The sequence below is a fragment of the Balaenoptera acutorostrata genome, chromosome 14 (assembly GCF_949987535.1).
Source record: "Balaenoptera acutorostrata chromosome 14, mBalAcu1.1, whole genome shotgun sequence".
Taxonomy (NCBI): Eukaryota; Metazoa; Chordata; class Mammalia; order Artiodactyla; family Balaenopteridae; genus Balaenoptera; species Balaenoptera acutorostrata.
In genome coordinates this window covers 21,909,659-21,935,066 of record NC_080077.1, presented here as the reverse complement: position 1 = coordinate 21,935,066, position 25,408 = coordinate 21,909,659, and the positions used below count along the sequence as shown (strand labels likewise).

At 37.0% G+C, this 25,408-nt stretch overlaps 2 protein-coding genes across 7 annotated transcripts in view; one reads left to right on the top strand and one right to left on the bottom strand.

Annotated features, from left to right (window-relative positions):
• The window catches only part of ADAT2 (adenosine deaminase tRNA specific 2), a 113,908-nt gene extending 112,616 nt beyond the window's left edge, over positions 1 to 1,292 (bottom strand). For all 5 annotated transcript variants that reach the window (XR_009005198.1, XR_009005199.1, XR_009005200.1 and 2 more), the window contains exon 1: positions 1,148 to 1,292. Coding sequence is in view for 1 of the 5 variants with exons in the window: in XM_007171319.3 (XP_007171381.2) it covers positions 1,148 to 1,243 (96 nt within the window). In the remaining 4 variants the exon portion in view is untranslated. The remainder of the gene's footprint in view (positions 1 to 1,147) is intronic.
• Positions 1,293 to 1,366: 74 nt separating this feature from the next.
• Positions 1,367 to 25,408, top strand: part of PEX3 (peroxisomal biogenesis factor 3) — a 35,489-nt gene continuing 11,447 nt past the window's right edge. The window contains exons 1-9 of one of the 2 annotated variants that reach the window (XM_007171321.2): positions 1,367 to 1,693; positions 9,151 to 9,282; positions 13,879 to 13,960; positions 20,586 to 20,629; positions 21,891 to 22,015; positions 22,303 to 22,369; positions 22,477 to 22,531; positions 23,082 to 23,250; positions 24,864 to 24,934. In XM_007171321.2, coding sequence (XP_007171383.1) covers positions 1,636 to 1,693; positions 9,151 to 9,282; positions 13,879 to 13,960; positions 20,586 to 20,629; positions 21,891 to 22,015; positions 22,303 to 22,369; positions 22,477 to 22,531; positions 23,082 to 23,250; positions 24,864 to 24,934 — 803 coding nt within the window. In that variant the 5' untranslated portion in view covers positions 1,367 to 1,635. Of the gene's footprint in view, positions 1,709 to 9,150; positions 9,283 to 13,878; positions 13,961 to 20,585; positions 20,630 to 21,890; positions 22,016 to 22,302; positions 22,370 to 22,476; positions 22,532 to 23,081; positions 23,251 to 24,863; positions 24,935 to 25,408 lie in introns of both variants that reach the window. The other variant, XM_007171320.2, reaches the window with a different exon arrangement.

Below are 25,408 nucleotides of genomic sequence, written 5' to 3'. Positions count from 1 at the left end.
CCCGTGTCCCCTGCATTGGCAGGCAGACTCTCAACCACTGCGCCACCAGGGAAGCCCCGAGAGTGAGATTTTTTTTGATATCACATGAAAACTCCTTGTCTCCAACTTGGAGAATTTCGTAACATAAAAGGAGTTCAGGACAAACAACTCCATATTACAAAATACAAATTAATTATTTAAAGGCACATGTGAACATTAAAGTATCAGACAGAAAGTTATGCATCCTGTAAGTTTAATGGGGGAAATAAATTTTGAAGTGGGCTTAAAGAGTGGGTCATGAAATCAAATCAGGTGTGATGACCAGCATTTTTTTTTTCCAAAATGCAATGAAAGAGAAATACCAGGAAAACTGTACATAGGAAGATTAAGTACTGTTCTGTAAAACTTTTGTTTCAATTTTATCTGTGTGTGTGTTTACTGGAATGTAATACAAAATAGATTTTGTTTTTACTGTGAGTCACTTTCAAAAGAGTATGAGAAACAAGTTTAAAAGAACATATGCATATATGTGTGTGTGCATGATTTATATACATATACATATATGCCAAATACACTTTTATCCCTATTAAAGAGTTCGCTGGGACACGTAAGTATGGGTAAAGCTTGGATTATACACAAATCTTATTAGAGCCCTCCTTAATCAGGAGTCCCTCCTTAATCAGGAGTCCTGAAGGGAGCGAGGGAAGTGAAAGGATGGATGGATGGATGAGAATCTGGCTGTTCAGGGACTTGTTTTTATCCTGCTCTCTACCGGAAACATCCTCAGCTTCCTTCCTTCTACTAGATAGATTCAAGAGGTCATAAATACAAAATAATGTGACTTCGAGGATTTGCGAATGTCCACAGGAAACAAGGGGACGCAGCACGCCCGTGCCAGCAGCCCCCAAATAGGGATGTTTGGCGCATACTTCAAACAAGTGAAAAAGAAATAATTTCTGTATTTCCTCTCTTCCTTTCCTCAGAACCACTGTGAGAATGGGCTAAAGAACATTTCAGGACAGTAAAGCCAGCTGTTTACCCAGAGAAGGCGAGCGCCATCGAGATTACTGAGCCCAGAAAGCACCCCCGGGGACGTTTACTCAAATGCTTGGGTCAGGATAAGCCGGAGAAAATTCCCACCCTATACATCCACGTCCCGACCCCTCACCATTTGCATCGCCTGTTCCATCCACTTTTCGGTCTCCTCCGCCAACACAGAGCACGCGCCGCCGGTAGTCTGCGTGGACCCTACGTTCGCCTCCATACTGCACCGGGGCAGCCTCGCTCAGCGCCAGAGGCCGCGGCGGAGGAGGAGCGCTGGCAACGGAACGCGGCGGAGCGGGCTGTCGTTTCCGGGGGAATCGAACTGTGAGGCACTCGGGAGCGAATTCTAGACGGACCTCGGCGCCCCAGGCTAGTGAGCGGCGGCGGCGGCGCGCCGGCAGCAACAGAAAGCGCTGCTGCTCAGCTACAGTCCACGCCCCCTTCCCGCTCCGGTGACAGTCTCTGCGGAAAGTCGCGTTCGTGATTTTTGGAGAGCACCGAGTGGGACGACGGCGGTTCAGTCGGGTCGTCCGTGCCAGGTGACGAAGAAACGTTTTCCTGGTGAACCATTCCTCCTTCCCTGTAGGCAGCCCGCACCCCCAGGGCCTGAAGATGCTGAGATCTACGTGGAATTTTCTGAAACGTCACAAAAAGAAATGCATCTTCCTGGGTACGGTCCTCGGAGGTGGGTGACAGTGTTCTTGGAAAGGGGCATAGGGAGGAGGGGGTGGGAGAGAGATGTCTGTCTTCTAAAATAGAGGTGGAGGGATCATGGCCCAGGATTCGTTCAACCGTGGTACGGGGAACCGTGTGACAAACCTCCAGGATTCTTTACATCTCTGCAGTTGTGAAATTTGTGCCCTTTACCCTGACACTGCCGCTTACTCTTTTTCTCGCCTTTTACTAACCCACCACAATTTTTTTTATTTGTTTCTGTTTCAAGGCACCGTTCTCTTACAGACATATTTTTTTTACTTCTCTTCTATTGTTTTACTGTGAGGTTCTTCGTTTCTGTTTGGTACTCCCAGTACTTTGGCATTCACCGTTCGCAGAAGTTTCATAATATTCGAGGGAAGTTAACTAAAGCCTGCACTTCGAGTTCTTGTTTAAAGTTAATTTGAATTTTTGAAAACAGCACAATTGTACTGAAGGACTGGAAGGTATATGCTAGACAAAGAAACACAAATCAATATTTTAGCTCTGTTTCTGCTGTTTTAGAATACAAACTATGTAGTAAATTATGCAGTAAGAAAGTGCTTTCGGGATGTTGTGCAGTCTTCTCAGGATCTTCAAGATTGGGATGAATTCCCACCTAGCTCACATAACTGAGTTGCACAGGCTGAGAGGAGATTTAGAAACAGATTAGATAGCAATCTTGAGAGCCTTTTTCCTCATAAGACACTCATGCAGGGATGTAAAGGAGAAAATAAAAGGTCTTGTGTGATACAGGAGAAGGAAATGTAGGACTGTTAAGAGGGAATTTTTAGCATTGGAGTTTTTTGAGAAGTATTATCACGGACTACATGCTTTGGTTACAGAAATAGTTAAAAACAAGAGCAGAAGTTTCCCAAAGAATTTGGTTGTTTTTCTCTTACTATTGATTATATTCTATTGCCCCAAAACAATTTGAAATTAGCAATACTCTTAGCATCAATAATTCAGCTCTGTTGATTCTTGAAAATTTGAAACAGGCTTCTTGTTAATGAGGCAAGGAGAGTGTTTTTCTCGTCTCTGAGGTCTACCACAGATCGATAATGATTATATGTAAATTTTAATGGCATTCTTTGAAAAATTCTTTATAGATAAAATGTATTTTCTGATATCTTCATGCACTGATATCTAATGTATATTTAAATTACGCAAAGACTACTGAGTCCACTTTATTTGTAGAAGCTAATGATTTATGTGTGATATAAGAAGTGTAAATAAGATATTTTTGCCTCTACTGAAGGAAAGAAAATAGTGTCTCTTTAGCAATCTCAGAAAAAATAGCATACCCCGTCAGATTTATGGAACAACCTAATGGTAGATTAGAAATAATCATAGGGGAAGCAAAAGAGTACACTTAAGAGATAGTTATAGGTGTGATGAATTGGGAGATTGGGATTGACATATATACACTAATATGTATAAAATGGATAACTAATAAGAACCTGCTGTATAAAAAAATAAACTTCAAAAATTCAAAAAAAAAGAGATAGCTATAGATTTTTTTCAAAAATCTATTGAGAGCTTTATAGTTAGAGATTAAGAGGAATGAGAAAGAGGGGAAGAGGTTCAGAGGAACAGAAAAAGAAAATAATCCTAGTGTTTTATAACAAGAAGGGATGTCAGTCTGAAAAGAAAAAAGAGTAGATGACCGTGATTGGCATTTGTTTGAGCCTCATAGTCTTTCTGCTTCAAGGGAAAGGTCCTGTAACGTGGTACGTATCAGTTAATCAATTTTAAGAAATATTTATCCAGTGCCTGTAGTGTTGAAGGTAATATGATTGGAAATACACGATTTACAGAGATTTTTAGTAGTAATAGCTACCATTTTGTGGGTGCCCAGTGGGCCCTGTGTTAAGCTCTTCTATTCAGTGGGGATGATGACAGGATAGTTATTGTTATCCCCATTCAAAAATGTGGGAACCAGAGTGCTAAGGATTTAAAAACTTGTTGAGGGTCCCAGAGTTAGTAACAGGGAAGCTAGAACTCAAACCCAGTTGCGTTAGATCCCGAAGCACATTCTCTTTCCGCACTATACCACTCTGTCTTCATGGACTTTATGGTCTAAAAGGAATGAAAACAAATGACTTAGTTTGTTCAGGCTGCTATAACAAATACCACCGACTGGGTGGCTTATAAACAACAGAAATTTATTTCTCCCAGTTCTGGAGTCTGGAAATCTAAGATCAGGGTACAAGCATGGTTAGGTGAAGGTCCGCTTCGGGGTTGCAGACTTCTTGTAGTCTCACATGGCAGAAGGGACTGGGGATCTCTGTGAAGACCCTTTGATAAGAACACTGATCTCATTCTTGAGAGCCCCACCGTCATGCCCTAAGCGCCTCCCAAAGACTCCCACGTCCTAATACCATCCCATAGGGCATTAGAATTTCAACGTATGAATTTAGGGGAGACACAAACATTCAAACCACAGCAACAAACGTACAAATAATTAAAATACAAAACAATAAGAGCTGAAAAATGCTGTATATATCAAACTGGCAGGTAGCCTGTGCAGTTGGAAATAATTAGGAAAGGGCTTCATGGAAGAAGTAGCACATTTTGACAGATTTGCAAACTAGGTAAGAAATCAACTTGCATGCTCAGGAAGCTTGGCCATTTAGTGGTGGGGAAAAAAACTTTAATGTTTGGTCTCTTTGGTTTTTCATTCATTCAACAAACATTTGAATTAGCGGGCCTACTCTCTCTATATTGGGCTCTGGTGATACACAGGAAGAAGGTACAGTTCTTGCTTTGAGGAACTCATAGTGCAGTCCAGAAAGCAGAAATGGAAATAAACAAAAGTAGTACAGTGATAGTATTAGAGTACCATAATAGAGCAGGGTTCTGTGGGAGCATAGAGAGAGAGAATCACGGAGGTGTTCAGCAAGCCTCCCTTAATCCACTGGAGGGACTTCCCTGGTGGTGCAGTGGTTAAGAATCCGCCTGCCAATGCAGGGGACACAGGTTCGATCCGTAGTCTGGGAAGATCACACATGCCACGGAGCAACTAAGCCCACAAGCCACAACTACTGAGCCCATGTGCCACAACTACTGAAGGCCACGCGCCTAAGAGCCCGTGCTCCGCAACAAGAGAAGCCACCGCAATGAGAAGCCCACGCACCGCAACGAAGAGTAGCCCCCGCTCGCTGCAACTAGAGAAAGCCCACGCGCAGCAACGAAGACGCAGCGCAGCCCAAAATTAATTAATTAATTTTTAAAAAAAGAAGAATCCGCTGGAGTTACAGCTAGCAAAGTAGAGGGGGCACAGCAGGTAAACGGGTTGCTCAGCAGATTCAGAGACCTTGCTTTTGGTGAATCAAAGTGTATTTCACTATGGCTAAGCGCAGGGAACAAATGGGCAGTGGCAAAAGATAAATTTGGAGAAGTAGCTAGAGTGCAGATTTGTGAAGGGCCTTCCTTATTATGCCATTCTACAGAATTTGGAGCTTCTCAGACTTTAGTATGGATAAAAATCACTGAAGGGACTTAATGAAAATATAGAATTCTTTCTCCAAGATTCTGATTCTTTAGGTCCAGAGTGCAGTTCATTAATTCTTTAATTCATTCAACAAATATTTATTGAGCTCCAATTGTGTACCAATATTATATATTGGGGGTACAGCATCATATAAGACAAAACATTTGGGGATGTTTTCAAGGAACTTCCTTAAAGGCTACATTTTTAACAAGTACCCCATCAGTAATTCTGATGTAAGTGGAACAGGGGCTGTACATTAAGAGATGATGGCAGGGTGTTGAAGAATTCTAAATATGGCAATAGTACAGTCAGATTTAAGTTTTAGATAATCACTTTGCATGTAAAAGATGGATTGGAAAGGTGTGAGACCAGAAACAAAGGAGAGTTAGGAAGCTGTTAAACCAGTTCAAGAGCATTAATAATCTGGGTCTGAATGAAGACAGTGGTAGAGAAGTGGACTAAAGTGGCAAAATTTAGAAAATATTTCTGAAATAGAATCAGAATAGAAGGGTTTGGTGGTCTTTTGTGTGGGAGTGAAGTTAATAGATTATTTCCAAACTCTTATTGACATTATTAACCTAGTAAAATAGTTATACTGAAGGATTTTCATCCATTAAGACACTAAGTGATGGTTTTAGAAAACCAAATTCGTAATATGGGAAGGCTAGAAGATATTTTGCTTTACCAGCAATGTTCTGAAAGGAAACGTCAAAACATTTTACGTTTATTTTTTGAGGTATTTAGTGAATGTTTTCATTATTCATAAATAAAGTCATAGCTAAAGAAGAAACTTTAAAGCTCATATAATCCTAGCCTTTCATTTTATGAAGAAATTTAGACCCAGAGACAGGAAGGACTTGCTTAAAGTTACCTGCCTAGTTGGTGCCACAGCCATCAGTATCTGCTCTCTTCTGGGCCAAAATTCAGAGAGCAAGTCAGGTGTATCCTGAGCTCCACATTTTAGGTAATGAATTCTCTGCCTTCGTTCTTACTTCCGTAGGGAAACAAATCGGACAAAATCAGAATTTATGAATTTTGCGAATGAGAGCCTGGGTAAATTAGTCCTTGTATAGGAATTTACTTCAGTGCTAACTCGAGGAAAATAATGGATTGTGGGATTTTAGCCTAATGCCTTGTATCAGTTTGCTAGGGCTGCCATAACGAAGCACCACAAACTGAGTCGCTTAAGCAACAGAAATGTATTGTCTCTCAATTCTGGAGGCCAGAAATCCAAGATCAATGTGTTGGCAGGATTTGTTCCATCTCAGGGCTATAAGAGAGGATCTGTTCCAGGCCCTTCTCCTTGGCTTGTAGATAGCTTTCTCCTCCCTGTGTCTTTACATCATCTTTCCTCTACACATGTCTATGTCCAAACTTCCTGTTCTTATAAGAATACCAGTCGTACTGGATTAGGCCCACCTTAGTGACCTCCTTTTAACTTGATTATCTCTGCAAACACCCTATCTCCAAATAATGTCACTTTCTGAAGTACTAGAGCTTCAACATGTTAATTTGGGGTAGGATACGCTTCAACCCATAATAATTTTATCTTTTCGCTTTAGTAAGAATATACTACATTTACCAAATAAACACAGTACAGTTAGTTGACCCTTGAACAAAACAGGTTTGAACTGCACAGGGCCACTTACACAGTACATTTGACCCTTGAACAACTCAGGTTTGAACTGTGCAAGCCCACTTATATGCAGACTTTTTCAGTAAATACTGCAGCACAACAGATCCTCGGTTGAATCCAAGAGCACAGAACTATGAATTGAGCCCACTGTAAAGTTACAAGCAGATTTTCCACTTCCGGAGGGAGTGTTCTGCACCCCTAACCCTGGAGTTGTTCAGAGGTCAACTGTAGTTCCTAAAGTGTTTTTGTCAGACACTGTTGAAAATCTAATGAAAGCAGTGGACCTTCTCCCCAGGAAAACACATAGACCAATCAAATTTACTATTATTCCAGAAAATTCTTAACTATACAAGGGGTGTCATTGCAGCATTTCATTTTATGCTATTGTTATTATTTGAGAAATAATAATCATTTTACACCTAACTTTTAGCCGTCTGTTGTGCAAATAAAATAGAAGCAATTCATTGAGAAGTAGTTATTATATAAGAGTTGCCTGTCAAAGGGTTACTTTGTGAAACGTAAGTCAGTTGCTTCATTCTGTTAGTAGTATGGCACTGTCTTCAGTTTATTGGGGGTGAATTACAAGAAAGGTAGCTCTGAAGACATTTATATGAATTTTTATTTATTCTTTAAGGAGATTATAATACTCTTTTTGCATATAGATGTAACAGCAGTCAAACTTTATTTCTAATTATTTGTAGCACATACTCTTTCACTGTCTTTTTAAAACATATAACATGTTATCAGTTCATCTGTATTGCTTACATTAGTGAAAATAATTCAGGATACGTGTTTGCTTTGCAGTTCTTAGTGGGCTTCCTCCTTCCTACCTGTGACAAACAGACCAAATCCAATTATTTAGGTCATGTACAATTCTTATGTTCTTTTTTGTTGTATTGGAGGCTACAGACAGTCGGAGGTAGGTGAGGATTAGTTACTCTCCTACAGCCTTGTTGCCAGGTTATCATGAAACAAATTCTGGCTCACATTAAAACATCTATTATCAAGCATAGATAAAACAGTATCATAACTTGTTCTATAAGCTCATTGAAATACCATTGTCCTTTCTTGGTGCTACAACAGAACCATGCATAAACGATTTACCCAAAGCAAATGCAACAGTATTCTAGATGTAGGATTCTGCTGGCCATTTGGTTAACCCTCTTGACTAAGAATCCTTCGAACTAGCAGCGGAGGATCCGAGACTAAGCCATTCCTAAGGGTGAAGGACTTGCTCGTATATTCTTGTTCAAATGAATATTACTAAAATGTTTCAGCTAACCCAGCATCTTAAACACCATTTATTTAATCTGTGAAAAGCCATTTCTGATATTCATTTTGCTAGGTTAGTTGAAGTGCTTAAACCTTGAAATGTGGCTTTTGATCAAATGCTAACTAACCACGCTGGAGTGTTAACATTCCCAGTAAGGAAAACTGACTGCCTATAAGGTATAACCAAAATGTGCACATTTTATATTATACTGTCTGTACTGAAATGTGTTAAAGTAAATTACAGGCTGCAAGACCCCACCTATATTTTTATATCGTAGTGTCATAATTTAGGAATTTTTGTACCCTCTTCACCTTCCCTTTTTCACTTGTTTCTAGTTTTAGATGTCTGCTTGACAACCTACCTTTCTTTTATTCTTCCTTTTAAATTTTTTCTTATATTTTTAAGAAGTATTATATTTTGATTGAAGAAAATGTGTAAACTATAGAGAAGCAAGCAGAAGGAAAAAAATCACCTGCTATCCCACTATTCAGCAATGATCATTGTTTAATATATGTAAGAAATTAAAATCCATCTGTTGTCATATATGTTTACTTACATTAAAAAGCAAAACTTCCAGGATCTTATTTTATCCTCTAACACTATAACATGGATGTTTCCTTAAGTCATTAACTATTTAGCAATGTAGTTTTTAATAGCTACGTAAGAGTCCATTGTATGGCTAGACCATAATGTATTTAAACAGTTCCCTTTTGCTGGACATTTAGAATATCTCCAGTTCACTGTTAAAGGCATTGCCTGACTTTGTAGATTTAATTCCTTTCTGTTTCTTTAGACCTAGTCTTTATGTACCCATCTATCATTGGCTTTTAAAATGCCAGTCTCCTTTTCCTTCTCTTCAGGTTGCAATTCTTATACAGTTCTTTAATTTAGGTTCTTAAAAGTTGTAATTTTTAGCTTTTCATTAATATAAGCCTCATATTTGGATAAAGTGGGTTAAAAATACTGTTTAGAATTTTTAATACTCTAATTAACTGCATTAATATACTAACTTGTTTTAAAAAATAATTTTAGGAGTATATATCCTGGGGAAATATGGACAGAAGAAAATCAGAGAAATACAAGAAAGGGAGGCTGCAGAATACATTGCCCAAGCACGACGACAATATCATTTTGAAAGTAACCAGAGGACTTGCAATATGACAGGTAAGACAAAGAGAAATATTTATACATGTATAAAGTTGCTTGATGATTTATATTAATTTGCATACCTCCAGGGCCAAAGTTAGAGGAAAAGGCAAAAATGATAAATCTAGCAAGTATTTACACGATTTAACTGAAATACATCATTTAATGTGGATTTGGAAAATCAATGTAAATTAATATGCAACATAGATGCTTGTTCATTCATTTTATTTATTCATTCAGCAAATACTCAGAGTACTCAGCACTGGGGAAACAGAAGGTGAACAATTAAAAAAAAAAAAAAACCTGACTTTCGGAGTTTATTTACTAGTGAGAGAAAAAGACGATAAACAACAGATAGATGACTTTAGGCAGTGATGACTGCTTACAGGAGAATGAGCTGTGTGAGGGGTGGGTGCTCTTTCAGGTGGGGCAGCCAGGAGAGTCAGGCCACTTTAAGGAGGTGACATTTGAGGAGAAATTAAATGGTACAATGGAGGGAGCCATACAAGATGCCTGTGGTGGGAACGAGCTTGGCGTATTTGAGAAATAGCGAAAAAGGCTGTGTAGCTAGAGTAGCATGAGCAATGGAAGAAGGGTGATAGGAGACAGGGCTGCAGCAGTGGGCCTGATGCCATTGGGCCATATATGTCATAGTAAAGAATTTCTTACACTTACAAGGCATCTAGAGACCTATAAGTCTAACACAGTAGTATACACTCAGTGTTAATCGGTGGTAATAATTTAATCTCCAGAGCTAGAAACCTACTGGGAGGATGCTATAACAAAATCAGCTGCCCATATTTGAAGAAAACAAGGTGTTATGTTATAATTGGCATAACTCCTTGAAGAATTAGTTCTCAAATCGATGTCAAACTTGTTTTTCTTTGTTATTGTTTGAAGCTTAATGCTAGAATACCATTTCTTTCAAGAACAATTAATTTAGAAAAAATTTATAAAGGTAGGTTCTCTTTGTTCAATTTTAAAAGTAGAATATTTTTTCAAGGTTGGAAGAACTTTGTTTTTAGTTCAGTCTCATTTGATAAAGAGGCTGGGATTAAGAAGGTTAAGAGACACATTCCATTTCAGCTGGAGTATGAGTTTGTTTTTTTTTTTTGGTCTGTGCCATGCAGCATGCGGGATCTTAGTTCCCCTACCTGGGATTGAACACGTGCCCCCTGCATTGGGAGCGCAGAGTCTTAACCACTGGACTGCCAGGGAAGTCCCATGATTTTTAATGTTGGAAATAATAATACTTCAATCTATAAAGCAAAAATTAATCATAAATGCTGTATAAAATGGCAACTCAGATAAGGTACAGGAAGTAAGAGCACAGGCTCAAGCGTGAGGCAGATCTGGTTTCATTCCTAGTTTTGCCTTGTAATATCTGTGTGTCTTTGGGCAAATCTAAATCTAGTTCTTTCCTCTATAAAATGATCATCATAAAACCCACTTCATAAATGTTTTATGAGAATGCAATAATTCATATAAAGTGCTTGGTACATAATAAATACTCAGTAACTGATAACTTTTTTAAAATTACACAATTCTTTAAATCAATATTTAGCATTCAATGTAGTGGTACTACCAAGGACATTTTAATGAATTTTTAAAGAATAAGAGCAGTCCATTTCTTTTTTTTCTTTTCTTTTTTTTTTAATTGAATGAAAGATTCTTTAAATTCTTTAGTGCTTTAGAATTTTCAAAAGTTTCACATACATGATTTCATATAATCCCATAATAATCCTTTTTTTTTTTCCTACCCCTGTATTGCCCCTGCCCCCTTCCCTCTCCCCACTGGTAACAACTAGTTTAAGAACAATTCATTTCCAGTTATTACTCAAATTTTCAAAAAATGAAAAAAGCTAACTTCTGGGATCTCAGAATACATCTTAGTTTGACTTGGACCCTTGTGTCAGTTTAGGTGCTCTGGGAAGAACAGCTAAGATGGGATTAGATGTGCAGGAGACTGATTAGGGGGACACCCATGCAGAATAAGGAGGAGGGAGCAGAAGTAAGCAAGGAAAGCCTTTAGACCACTGTACGGGTCTGATAGTTGTGAACAGAATGGGCAAAGGAAGGAAGGTTAGGTAAGAAGAGTCTCTGACTACAGCACGGTTTTAAGAAAGTTTTGGCAGCCCAGTCGGGAGTCCTCAAGCCTAAGTTCCCTGGTAGAAGAGTCCTTCAGGATCGGGCCTGCTTTAGTATCCCCACCAGGCACTGTCATTGGCTGAGAGCAGTGTAGATCCAGAGGGGTGGCAGCTGGAGCTGTCAGTTAATTATGGTCTTCCCAGCAGAAGTTGCGAGTGGCACATTTCCATGACCATCACACCCCTCAGATGAAAAAATAGCTGATATAGGCAGTTAAAACTAAAATATGGTGCCCACTAAGAGCCAAAATATAGGTTCACTGAAAAAATTTCCAAATTAGCTTTCTGATATGTATTGATAATGGGCTTACAAATCATATAATTAAATTTCTATTGTTTTGAATAAGATGTAATGGACATACTAGAAAAATTTAGTACTTTTAGGTAAATATAATCAGTTTTTTAACCCAAGAAGTTGGCCCCAACTTGAAAGATAGTATCTAATGGAATGCTTCTGTGCCCTGCCCATTGACTTTACCATCTTCATGATTTTACTAAAGATTTGGGAGAAGTGCTTATTAAATTTACACATGACACAATGCTTGGATGCATAACTGACACCACAAATGAAGTTTTGGGATGCAAAATAGTCTAGTCCCGTTTAAGTGCTAGACTGGGATAAAAGAATTGTTCTGCATTAAAAGTCAATTGTATTGATACAGAATTATCCAAGCTTGCTTAAAAACAGGATGTATGAGTAAAGACTGGGAATTCTAGTTGAACATAAGCTTGTTATGAACCAGAGTATGATGTGACTTCTGGAAATACTAGTTTAATCTTAGACTGCAGTAATAAAGTCTGTGGTTCAGCTCAAAGGTAGTTATAACATGCTCTGTGGTAGTCAGAGCACAGGTCCATTTCTGCCTCTCACATGTTAAGAAGATACAAACTGGCATGTGTCAGAAGAAGCCAAGTAAGGATAATAATAAAAAGAGCTAACACTTACTGAGCATTTCCATGTGTAAAGAAGCACTGTTCTAATGCCTTTTATCCTTAATCCTTACAACAGTCCTGTAAGGTAGATCCACTATCATCCTCAGTTTACAGATGAGGAAACTGAGACACGGAGAAGTTAAATAATTTGCTCAGGGTCACACAGATTCAAGGCTGGTGAAGGGTTGTCCTGTGATTTGTGGTTGGACTGGGGATGTTTATCATGGAGACCAGGTGGCTAAAGCAAGACATGAAAGCTGTATTCAACTCAATACAGAAACATATTTGTTCAGTGTCAGTACAGATGGCTAGAAGAGAAGAACAGCCATGTCTGTGGTTGGGTATGCTGAAGTGGAAAGTCAGAAGCTCTTATCTCTCAGGAGAATTATTGAAGAGATTCCTCTTAAATCATGTTGTCATACCACATAATCTTTAAAGTTCCCTACTAACTCCTTTTTCTGAATGTAGGACTCTAGCGTTGCTTTTTCTTGGTAAGATAAAATACCATGTTTAGGCTAGATATATATACCACGGACACTAAGAGAGAAACCACGTTTTACATTGACTGAGCTGCTACTTTAGTTAGTGGTCTAAATAACTTAGGTGATTTAATCATATAGAGGAAATATGCTGAAGCTACACAATGCAGCACTGAAATAAATGTTTAGAGTAGGTTAAAAGCTGAATTTTCTATAGAAAAAAATAACATGGATCTTGTAATTAATATCTTGCCTTGTCAGGAAGTAAAAATCATACACTAAAGTTTTCCCTTTTAGAATATGGCATTTGTAATCTCTTGATATTTTTTCATTTTGTTATCACTACTTCTTTAGTGTTAGAAATACATTTTAAATTTATGTATGTACATTTCACCAACATTTCTTATACCATGCATAGAGCCATAAATAAACTCCCATAAATTACATGCAGTCTTTTTTTCCATAGAGTATTATATCTTATTGTATCTTCATGTTGGTATTCGAACAATAGCCATTGTCAAAACCAAAACTACAGCTCGGCAGCTCTTAATTCCTAGCCTGATGCACTTTTGTCTAGGTTGTAACAAATGCCTGTTGCTTTGTCGTATTTAAGAAATAAATGTTTTCTAAAATTAGAAATAAAATGTGAAGCAAGAAGTATAGCTAAAGACAAAAGATCATTTTATTGAATCAGAAATAAACATTTATTGTAAAAGATCTGGAAAAGAAAAAAAAGAATTATCCATAGTCTGTAGCCCAAAGACCAACACTGTTAACATTTGGGAACAATTCTTCCCATTCTTTCTTCTACGTGTACTTGTTTGCATCACTATGATCATAACATGTATATGCATAATTTTGCTTCACGTGAGCAGATAAATGATTTATTAGTATGTAACTGGTTTTTTATTCTTAATAATAATTTGAAAGCCCTGACCTTCCCTACCAACCCTTGCTAGTTGCTAGTCCTGTCATATAGCCTAAAACAATGTGCATTTCTCAGTGAGGACAGTCCTATCACTTGTAACCTTTTTAATTTTCTGTTTGTATTATAGTGCTGTCCATGCTTCCAACACTGAGAGAGGCCTTAATGCAGCAACTCAATTCTGAGAGCCTTACAGCTCTGCTAAAAAACAGGTAAATGCAGTTACAGCAATTCTCATTTATACATTGCACTGAAAATTTATAGACTGTAACTGAAATACTTTTCAAAAGTCTTTGTTTTCTTATTTTTCTTTCTATTTAAAGCTTATAATAAATAAGCTCATTTAGAAAAAAATATTTACTTACAATATCATTTAATTCATATTTTGTCCATTTATTTATGTTCTGCCTTGATGTGCAAAGTATTTAGGGTGACAATATTTGTATGTATTCTGGTTTTCATATGAAGAGATCTTCTGTCACTTTGACATTTTTTCAGAAATTTAATTATTGAGTACTTAGGGAATGTGTTCCTGAACCAGATGTTGTGAAGCAACAGTAATGTTAAATATTAAATATTAACTCTTTAATATTCTTAAAGAGTTTACAGCGTACTAGCTAAAGCATGTGAACATACATTTTAAATAACTAAAGCATATGAACTTACATTTTATATCATTAACAAAATGAAGTACAAATATAGCATGAACATATGATAATGATAATTTATCTTACCATGACAGTGTACTGTGTACAAAGCACTTTCATACATAGGACCTTGTATGTGGAGAGTAGTATGTATTGGAGTATTGTAATTTAGTGTGATGCTGTGTTAGTTTGAGAAGCCTTCCAGAAGGAAATGGCTTCTTCTTTTAATGAACAAGAAGGGGGGTGGAGGGGAATGGTTTCACTAAATATATTTTAATCATTGTGGCCTTATCGAAAGATATTCATTTTCCTTGTAATCATCCTCCAGTAGTCAGGGGAAAGAAAGTGCTCTTTCTGGGGTGTCTCTTTGTGCCAGGCCCAGTGCTAGATACATTACTCCCATTGAATTTCCACAGTATCCTTGTGAGGCAGATTTTTTTTTTTTTAACATCTTTATTGGAGTATAATTGCTTTACAATGGTGTGTTAGTTTCTGCTTTATAACAAAGTGAATCAGCTATACGTATACATATATCCCCATATCTCCTCCGTCTTGTGTCTCCCTCCCTCCCACCCTGCCTATCCCTCCCCTCTGATGCAGACCGAGCTGATCTCCCTGTGCTATGTGGCTGCTTCCCACTAGCTAGCTATTTTGGTAGTATATATAAGTCCATGTCACTCTCTCACTTCGTCCCAGCTTACCCTTCCCCCTCCCCGTGTACTCAAGTCCACTCTCTGCATCTGCATCTTTATTCCGCCCTGCCCCTATGTTCTTCATAACCATTTTTTTTCTTTAAATTCCATATATATGTGTTAGCATACAGTATTTGTTTTTCTCTTTCTGACTTACTTCACTCTGTATGACAGACTCTAGGTCCATCCACCTCACTACAAATAACTCAATTTCGTTTCTTTTTATGGCTGAGTAATATTCCATTGTATATATGTGCCGCATCTTCTTTATCCATTCATCTGTCGATGGACACTTAGGTTGCTTCTGAGGCAGATATTATTAACTCCATTTTGCAAATAGGAATTTAGTGCTCAGGCAGGTTACGCAGCAAGCTGGAAAATTTCTTTGAAGACATTTTCTGTAGTCAGATAATACCTCCCAAAATAACAGTGAATTTATATACAATTGGTTTGTGTACTTTTTTTGGATGGGGGTATAAATTGTAATATTTTTATTAGAAAACAAATACACAACTTGGAATGGATTTGAGGCAAATTGTGTCATAACAGTTTTTAAGTGGCTAAAACAAAGTTTAAAAATCAAGTAACAGGAACTTCCCTGGTGGTCCAGTGGTTAAGAATCCATCTTCCAATGCAGGGGACACAGGTTCAATCCCTGGTTGGGGAGCTAAGATCCCACACGCCATGAACTAAGCCTGCACGTCACAACTACTGAGCCCGCACGCCACAACTACTGAGCCTGCGCGCCACAACTAGAGAGAAAGCCCATGCATGCGCCACAACAAAGAGCGCACGCGCCACAACAAAGAGCCCACACACTGCAACAAAAGATCCCATGTGCTGCAACCAAGACCCAACGCAGCCAACAATAAAAATAAATTTTAAAAAAATAAATAAAAATCAAGTAACAATAAAAGAAAAGTGTATGAGTACCTGGATAATACACCCGTTTTGCAATAGTGCAACTTTTAAATACATATTATTGACTGTCCATAATCCACGCAAAGTTACAACTCTGCACTTCAACAACATGATGACAGTTCCTAAAGAAAACAACTTAAAAAAAGGCATAACCTAGATGTTCCCTCATTCAACCAACTGATCAGGTCTTTTAATCTGATTATGGTATAATGCTAGTGATAAGAATTTTTTCCCTAGTTTCATGATTCTTAGAGGTTGACACACTTTTACTACTACTTATGGATGTAAGATTTGGTTTATAAATTAGTTCATGTGATTATATAAAGAAGAAACATATAGAAAAATAAATTTTAACTGCCTCAAGTTTTAGTCTTACTGAGAAGGCAAGACAAATGAAACAAGTGAATACACTTTTATAAAAGCAACATATGAACACACACATTAAACATAAGTGGGATTCTTTCTTGGTAACCCTGTTTCCTGTGAGGCCCAAGTTCCCTGTGTTTTGGGGGATTCAAGATAATTAAGATAAGGTCTCTTTCTCTTTAAGACCTTGTCATCCAAAGGAGGAATTAGATGAAATAAATTGTCATAATTCAAGACATACTATGGTTAGTCTGTGGTAAAAAGTAAAAGCAAAATGTGGGGAGAAAATGTGGGAGGCTAGAGAGCAAAGGGATTAATGATTGGTAATCCTGGATAGCTTTAAAGAAAAGGCATGAGCCCTCTTTTCTTTATACACAGGAGAATTTCTTAAATTCTTGGAAGGATAAGATGCACAACAGTTCTCCTCATTGCCTGTTTCCTCTTTAAACATCTCCGTGTTATTTTTTCTTTCCTTTCTTTTGATTTGAAATTACTATTTGCAGTTTGGGGGCTGGGGGAGAGGAGAATGTCCATTTGAAAAGTATTCGCATAAAGAGGAGCTTGAGCCCTTACGAAGTGTAATTAAAGTAAGGCCTCCAATCTTATGACTGCTTTTGTATTGGTTTTCAGTCAGCTCTGGTGTCATATAAGCCTGTCAAGCAAGTTAATTTTCTCCTTAAACTAATTGTGATAATAACTAATCAGAAATAAATGAAAGATTTGATAGTCTTATTTTAATCAGTTTTATAGTAGCAAATAAACAGCCATCACTGCCTTTAATATTTGACATTCTTGGGCTTCCCTGGTGGCGCAGTGGTTGAGAATCTGCCTGCCAATGCAGGGGACACGGGTTCGAGCCCTGGTCTGGGAGGATCCCACATGCCGCGGAGCAACTAGGCCCGTGAGCCACAATTGCTGAGCCTGCGTGTCTGGAGCCTGTGCTCCGCAACAAGAGAGGCCGCGATAGTGAGAGGCCCGCGCACCGCGATGAAGAGTGGCCCCCACTTGCTGCAGCTAGAGAAAGCCCTCGCACAGAAACGAAGACCCAACACAGCCATAAATAAATTAAATAAATTAATTAATTTAATTAAATTTAAAAAAATACAAGGTGCTATAGAAGCACTTTAAAAAAAATATTTGACATTCTTATTGATGATTGATAATGGCAGTGTAGTTTCAATGGCAAAGGATCTTAAACATCCTTCATCACAAGACAGGTAGAACACTTTGAAAGGATTAGTTTAATTCTTAAACATATTTTGGTAATATTAAAGAGTCTGATTGTGTTTAACTTGGAGTTGGTTTCCATCAGACAAATCATTTGAAAGGAATCTTGGCCTAGAAAGTACTTAACTCTGTTCTAAATAGGTTTGGAATCAGAATCTTTAAAACAGATACGGTGAATTTTTTTTCATTTTTCGTAAATGTATATATTAAAAATGATTACCACAGTCAAGCTAATTAACATATCCATCACCTCATGTAGTTACCATTTTTTTGGTGTGTGGTGAGAACACTTAAGATCTATTCTCAGGAAATTTCAAGTATGCGAAAGCATTATTATCAACTGTATTCACCGTGCTGTGCATTAGGTCTCATCTTATAACTCAATTAAATCTACTTTTAAGTCTGATAGTGGTGAATGTCAACATGAATAAGTGTCCTGCATGGCTGTAGTTCAGTCCTGTCCCACCAAAATCATGCCAAATAAGTACAGTTTCAAGACAGATACCCTAATTTGCCCTTCCACAGCCTGCTGCTATTGAGCACTTCCTGTGTTAAAATTTTGGAACCACTGTTTTCTTATCTTGTTTCATTTAGAATTTCTATAAGAATCACTTTGAAATTTATGTTAGATAACATTCAAAAGAAGTGATTTACTTGCATTAAAATACCTAACCCTTGAATTGTGGTTGATTCCCAATTTAATATGGGACTAAAATATGGTGTTCTGCCACAAGGCCTGAACAGTAGCATAACGTTGCAGCAGGGCCTGGTAGGATTTTCTCCATATAGCTGCCAAACTTGTGCCATCTAGGGAAGGGATGCCTGAAGCTCTACAGTCTCTCCAGTGCCAAAGAAAGATAAGAAGCTAGTAATAGCCCACAATTGTAATGGTAACTCATTGTCTGATTATAATTATAAAGAATATGGGATTGTATTTTTTGTATCTTTGTGGTTTTTTAATTTCATTTTTCTAGTAATTTATTTTTATTGTATTTTACCAAACTGTTCATCTATGACAGATTAGAAATAAGAAAAAAAACTGGTTCTACCACAAAGGTGATTTGAAAAGCACTGAACTTCGTCCACATAGTATATACACACAGTGAGTGGAGTACTATGCCGTGGTTTTTTAAAAAAAAAAAAAGAAGATGGCCACTATCTCTATACTATTATGGAATGATCCCCAGGATATATTGTTATATTTTGTAAAAAGATAAAGGAAAATGTGTATAGTATGCCACCATTTATCTAAGGGGGCAGATATGAATATATATACATATTTGCCTATATAAAGCAAAACAATGGGAAGTTAAAGTATATTTTTTTAATAGTTACCTATGAAGAAGAAAAAGAATAAAGGTGGGTAGGAATGGACTTCTTTGAATATACTGTGTTGTATAAATTTGAGTTTGGAACCATATAAATATTTTACATATTTATAAAACTATGTTTAGTGTTTAAAAAGCAATGTCTAAAAAGTGATAGTAAAATACATGAAATTAACCCAAATGCGTATCTAGTTGGTGTTGTAATCACAAAAACAGAAACTATGCCAAGTGACTTTAAAATAGAAATTTGACTGTGTGTTTTTAGTGGGATATATACTCTTAGAGCATACAGAATTGAAAAAAAAAAAACTTAAACTCTTTTCACTGTTGCTATTGCTATTCTGAGACTGTTCTCCATAGAGTGAGGGATGAAGCAAATTAGTAATTATGTTAGTTTTACTGATTTCTAGTGTGGGCAAAAAGAAATACAGATGTAAGAGCAATGAGATTGTTAAAAAAAACCCAGTGGTCCTAATTTTAAATTAGAAGTATCAGTATGAATTCATGATGTATTTTATCTCTTTGAATATATGTTCATATAAATAAATATATACATACATATACTGATATTTACTAGCTTAGCCTACTGAAAAGGCTTAGAAATAATGACCTACCCAGTAGCAATGAACATCCTTAATTGAAGTTTGCAGTCTTAGACTACCATTTTCCACTACTAGGAACCAGGACTCTCAGAGAAATGGATGATTTCAGGTTTGCAGCAAGAATTGAACAAGATGAACCCAGAACAGCTTTTTATGTCAGAAAGCAAGGAAGTTGTCAAAGACTAAAGGGGTCGGGCTTCCCTGGTGGTGCAGTGGTTGAGGGACTGTCTGTCAGTGCAGGGGACGCGGGTTCGATCCCTGGTCCGTGAGGATCCCACATGCCGCGGAACAGCTAAGCCCATGTGTCACAACTGCTGAGTCCACGCTCTGGAGCCTGCGAGCCACAACTACTGAGTCCACATGCCACAACCACTGAAGCCCGCGTGCTTGGAGCCCGTGCTCCGCAACAAGAGAAGCCACTGCAATGAGTGGCCCCCACTCACCGCAACCAGAGAAAAACCCGCGCACATCAACGAAGACCCAACACAGCCGGAAACAATAAATAAATAAAATAAAATCATAAAATAAATAAATTTATTAAAAAAAAAAAAAGACTAAAGGGGTCGTGTCAAAAGGACTTAGGAACTAACCTGAACATCAATATTATTGAACATCAATAAGGATAATAATGACAGTGGGTAGAAACACATCAAACACACATTTAAATGCATGTGTTTGTAACGATACTTTTAAACAAAAAATACTTCATTACTTACCTTTGAAGGATTATAGAACCTACTGCATTATTTATGAAACAGTAAATAAGGGAAAGAAATAAATACTATTCCTGCTTTTCCTGTATGATTTTATAACACACATATGCATACGCTCAGAAGGAGGAGAAAGACTGGAAGGATATACACCAGGATACTAGTGAAAATGGTTGTTATTGTCAGTTACTGAAATTACGGTTGTTTTTTACTATATTTTATGGGCTTTGTTTTCTGCAGTTATCCTGTGATAAAATATAATTAAGTATAGAGCTGTAAAGTTCAAAGTTTTCTATTAGATTACCTATATTATTATTTTCATATTTTCTGATATTTTTCTTTAGGCCTTCAAACAAGCTAGACATATGGGAGGATCTGAAGATAATAAGTAAGCCTACGTATTCTGTGTAACAGCACAGCCTTAAAATATTTTTAATGGGAAATTTTTGTACTCTATTATGTGGGTAACTCTTCTTTACCTACCTCATAGAGTTTTTGTCAGATTAAATAATTCTCATAAAGCAGTAGATCAATGTCTGGTCATAGAAACTACTCAATAAATGTTAGCGGTGGTGGTGGTATTATTATTGTTATGATAATATGTAAACCTGTCCTAGACTACATATATGCATATTAGGTACTGATATCAACAATATATACTTTGAAGGAAGTTTTTACTCCAACCCAGATAATAACTTTACTTTGATATTGTATGCAAACTTTGATTAGTGATAAAAATTTGTAGCAAAAACTGCCCTAGAGTAGCTATATCTCCGTGTCTCAGAACTTCATACTCTATCAGATATTCCTGTGTTTTCCTATCCATTCAACTAATCCTTATCAACTGAATCATGCTTAAACTTTGCCTGTTTGAAAATGAACTAAACTTTTGTAGTACCCTGTATTTCCTTTCAGCTATTGTACTTTCTCACATCCATTGTATAATACAAAAGATTTCTATGTTCGCTTTCTTTCCTTCTTCACTCCTACTCACTCTTTGACATACTAGAGCCTGGTTTCCAGTCGTGTATCTCCACCCAAGCAGATGTCTCAAGCATCAGTAGTAACTTCTGTGTTGCTAAATCCACTGGACATTTTCATCCTACTAGACCTCTTCACAAGAGTCAACACCTTTCTCTCTCCTCTGGTTTGAACACTCTGTCCTAGCCGGGTCTCTGGGTGTTTCCCTGTCTTTGTGTACCTTCCTCCAGCCCTTTAATGGGCTTATCCTTTATCCTCTTTCACCTGCCATTGACGGCTGGAGCTCTTCCATGCTCAGCCCTCTTCTCTTACTCAGAACTAGCTCCCTGGACAGCTCTGAGTTCTGAGGCTGCAACTCTTAGTGCTTCCCAGTCCTTTCTTTTTTTTCTTTCTAAGCTAATAATAGATAACCCTTCACTGAATATATTGGTTATTGGTTTTTTTGGTTACTGTTTCAATTAAGAGATCATTCCTAATTTACAATAAACATTTTGTAAGCAGATAAACTATGAAATATTTTGAATTGACATATTTTTGTACTTGAAACAATTACAAATGTATTTTTAAAGTCATCTTATGAAAAAATAACTGTAGGAATGGTTTGTGATTTTACACATTTGTGTGTATTTTAATAATTAGTACCAAGTGGTTTTCTTTTCTCTGTAAAGGTTTCACAAGAAGTATCGTAGCTGTGTACAGTACTTGCATGCTGGTGGTTCTTTTGCGAGTCCAGTTAAACATAATTGGTGGATATATTTACCTGGATAATGCAGCAGTTGGCAAAAATGGCACTGTAAGTTTAATAGACTTAAATATATATTGCCCTTTCTTTCAAGAGGTTCAAAATTTAACCAAATATTATTTATCATGATAATTCATATAGAATAAATATCTTTATATTTCATGTGATTATAAACTTTTAACATTATTCTTCTTCATATTTTGAAGCTAGGCTTTTTGTTATGTTAAAGAATAGTATTTTTCCTGTCGTTCCAGGTCCTAAAGAATCTCAGCTCAAGTTATAATGAAAATATTATTATTTACTAATAATATTGGGTACCTTATTTCTGTTTTATACAGACAGTTCTTGCCCCCCCAGATGTCCAACAGCAATATTTATCAAGTATTCAGCACCTCCTTGGAGATGGTAAGATTCTTACTCGTGACCTGTAAACTAATTCTGATTCATTCATTTGTATTATTGAGGAATTGAAAAAGTGAACAAGGCTTTTATGTTTGTTTTTGCTTTAATAGGCCTGACAGAATTGATCACTGTCATTAAACAAGCTGTGCAGAAGATTTTAGGAAGGTAAGACATTTTGCTTTGGCTTTTCTGACTTACTGATTCTGATGAATAAAAGAAAAATTAGAATTGTTCTAATGAAGCTAGTGATTTGACAAATGGTGGCCTGCGAAACTCTTTTAACCTAATACGGACACAGCCCTGGGGTGTTACATTGTGGAATCCATTTTCTTCATCAGTATCAACCTTTTCATACTAAGGGAAAAGATTTAATGTTTCATTGTTTATTGATTGATTTCCAAACAAACCAGAGATATTTGTGTCATGAGATAAAAGACCTGCTTTTAAAAATCTGTGTCTGAGGCTTTTAACTCCCATTCATACTAGTAATATCTTTAGTTACAGTGGGAATTTTCTTGTGAAATCTGCAACAAGATTTTTCTTGACCCTTAACTGGTAGTTGATTTCTTAATCTACTCTAGTGATTTCACAGTCAGCAGTTTCAGGTTTGACTGGTTGAAACAGGATCTCAGGTAGTAACCTGTTAGGGAAAGAGTGTGTATAGGATGTGTTGTATAGTTTCAATTTATCCCAATTCCCTTTTCTCTGTTTCTAGTGTTTCTCTTAAACATTCTTTGTCCCTTTTGGACTTGGAGCAAAAACTAAAAGAAATCAGAGATCTCATTGAGCAACATAAACCTTCTTCTTGGATTAATAACGATGGATCGAGATCTTTATTGTGCCATTATATGATGCCAGATGAAGAAACTCCATTAGCAGTGCAGGTGCTTAATACATAACCATTTAACCAAACGAATTACTCTTTTTTTTTAAGGTTTTTTTCACTATCTCTTAAAATTTAGATTTCTGAGTCTGTTGAAAGGTAAGTGATTGAAAGACATGTATTTCAGTAATTTAAATAAAACCTCATTAATTTAGAAAACAAACTGTAAATGGAACTGACTTCTAGTTAGAAACAACTTTAGATATTCAGCAGAATTTTATTGAATGTTAGTTATGTGACAGACACTAGTATGATTGGGATATAAAATGAATAAGACATATTCATTACACCTGGGGAACACAGGAGACAAATTCAGTTCCTTTGGCTAGAGCATTTCTGTATGAGGTCAGGTAACAGAAGATAAAGCTGGTAGTTGGGGCAAGATCCTAAAGAGCTTTGTGTGCCAAGATAAAGAGTCTGAACTGCCATTTCAAATTCTGATACCACAATCACAGTACCAGTACCAGTACAGGCCAGTACCACAATCACATTTGCTTTTTAAGATGAATCAATGATGGCAGTATCTGAATGGACTGAAGGAGTCATCTAGTTGAGAAACAAAGAAGGCCTAATCTAACATTTATCAGTCATGGTGTTGCTATACACTGGTGTGTCCCAGCCAGTTGTGATTTAAGTTATTCATTGATTAAGAATAATAAAAATGCCAAAGATTACAGGTTATAGACCTCATTTTGAAAAAATTTTCTATGTAAGTGGATTGCATCCATTCTTTGCAGTTGAGAGAAGAATATCTCTCACTTAACAATTGGAGAAGTCTTAGACCAGAGAGGCCCCTATGCCATACCTCAGCGTAAAGGCCCTGTTAGAACAAAGACTGCCATGTTTTTCATTGCCTGCTGGTTTCCCCCTTCCCCAGAAACCCCAGAGATAGATGTTTGTGGGTACTGAGAGACCCTGCATTCATGAGTAGGCCAAAAAAAATTGCAAACCATCTAAGGAAACCCTGTGAACTGCAGGATGGAGGGTAAATTGAATGAGCAGAACAGACCTGACAGAATTCATGAAAGAAACAGGAGAAAACTTACTTACAAATTAGAATCTCGAAGAGATGCAATAATAGTATTTTAAAAGCTTTCTGGAATGATAAAGAAATTTCCAAATTTTAAAATTCAACAGTGGAATTAAAAAAGAAAATGATTCAAAAGAACGGATGATAGAGAGGGATGATAGACCAAATCTTACCTGAATTAAATTTAAACCTGCAACTTCAGATTGAAAGGACACACAGAGCCTCAGATGAAACTAGATTGTTGAGAAAAGACACATACATATCCTGATAAAATGTCTTAACAATCAAAGAAAAAAATCCCTGGCCTCTGCAACCTCAAAGACTATATTTTTGTTTGTAAGTGTGTTCTAGAAATGTGTCCAAGAGGGATCAGATAAACAAAGATCTTACTGTGACTCATGTTTTAAATACTGCTTACCTGTGCACATGCACCTTTATAGTTTTTTGAGTTTAACATTTTTTGATTGTTGATAGAACATAGACTTTTAGACTTCCTGAACTCTTGAGTTTATTAATATGATTTGTTTCATCATAACCCTGTGCTAATATTTGAAACCCTGAAATGTGGCCTTTTAATTTCACAGGCCTGTGGGCTTTCTCCTAGAGATGTTACCACTATTAAACTACTCAATGAAACTAGAGACATGTTGGAAAGGTATGTATACTGCATGTAACAGAAAACATGTGTTTCTTTTTTGAATGTACTTATGACCATTTTATAGTTTTTCTTGAACAACGTTCAACATAATATTTTGTTAAAATTAAATTTTAAATCTATTCCCCTGCCTTAAGTAGGATTTCCTACCTAAACTAATGGTCCTCTTATTAGGGTGGGGAGGGAAGCAAAGATTTTTTTTAGGATACCCATGCCTTGCCCCCGCCTACTTTCCTAGCCTAGAGTCTCTGATATACTAGTTAAGGAACTGGAAGATAGTTAGCATTTATATTTTGAGGAAAGCTTTCCAGGGTGATTCTCATATGCTCAGTGTATAGCGGTAAATGGTTAACAACCAGCCCTGTAAAGAAAAAAGACCAGAAACAAATTATAGCCACAGCAGTGCTGACTACCAACTTGACGTCACTCAGCGCTGACTTGGAGAGTTGGGAAAAGATGCTCTTGGCAGCCAAA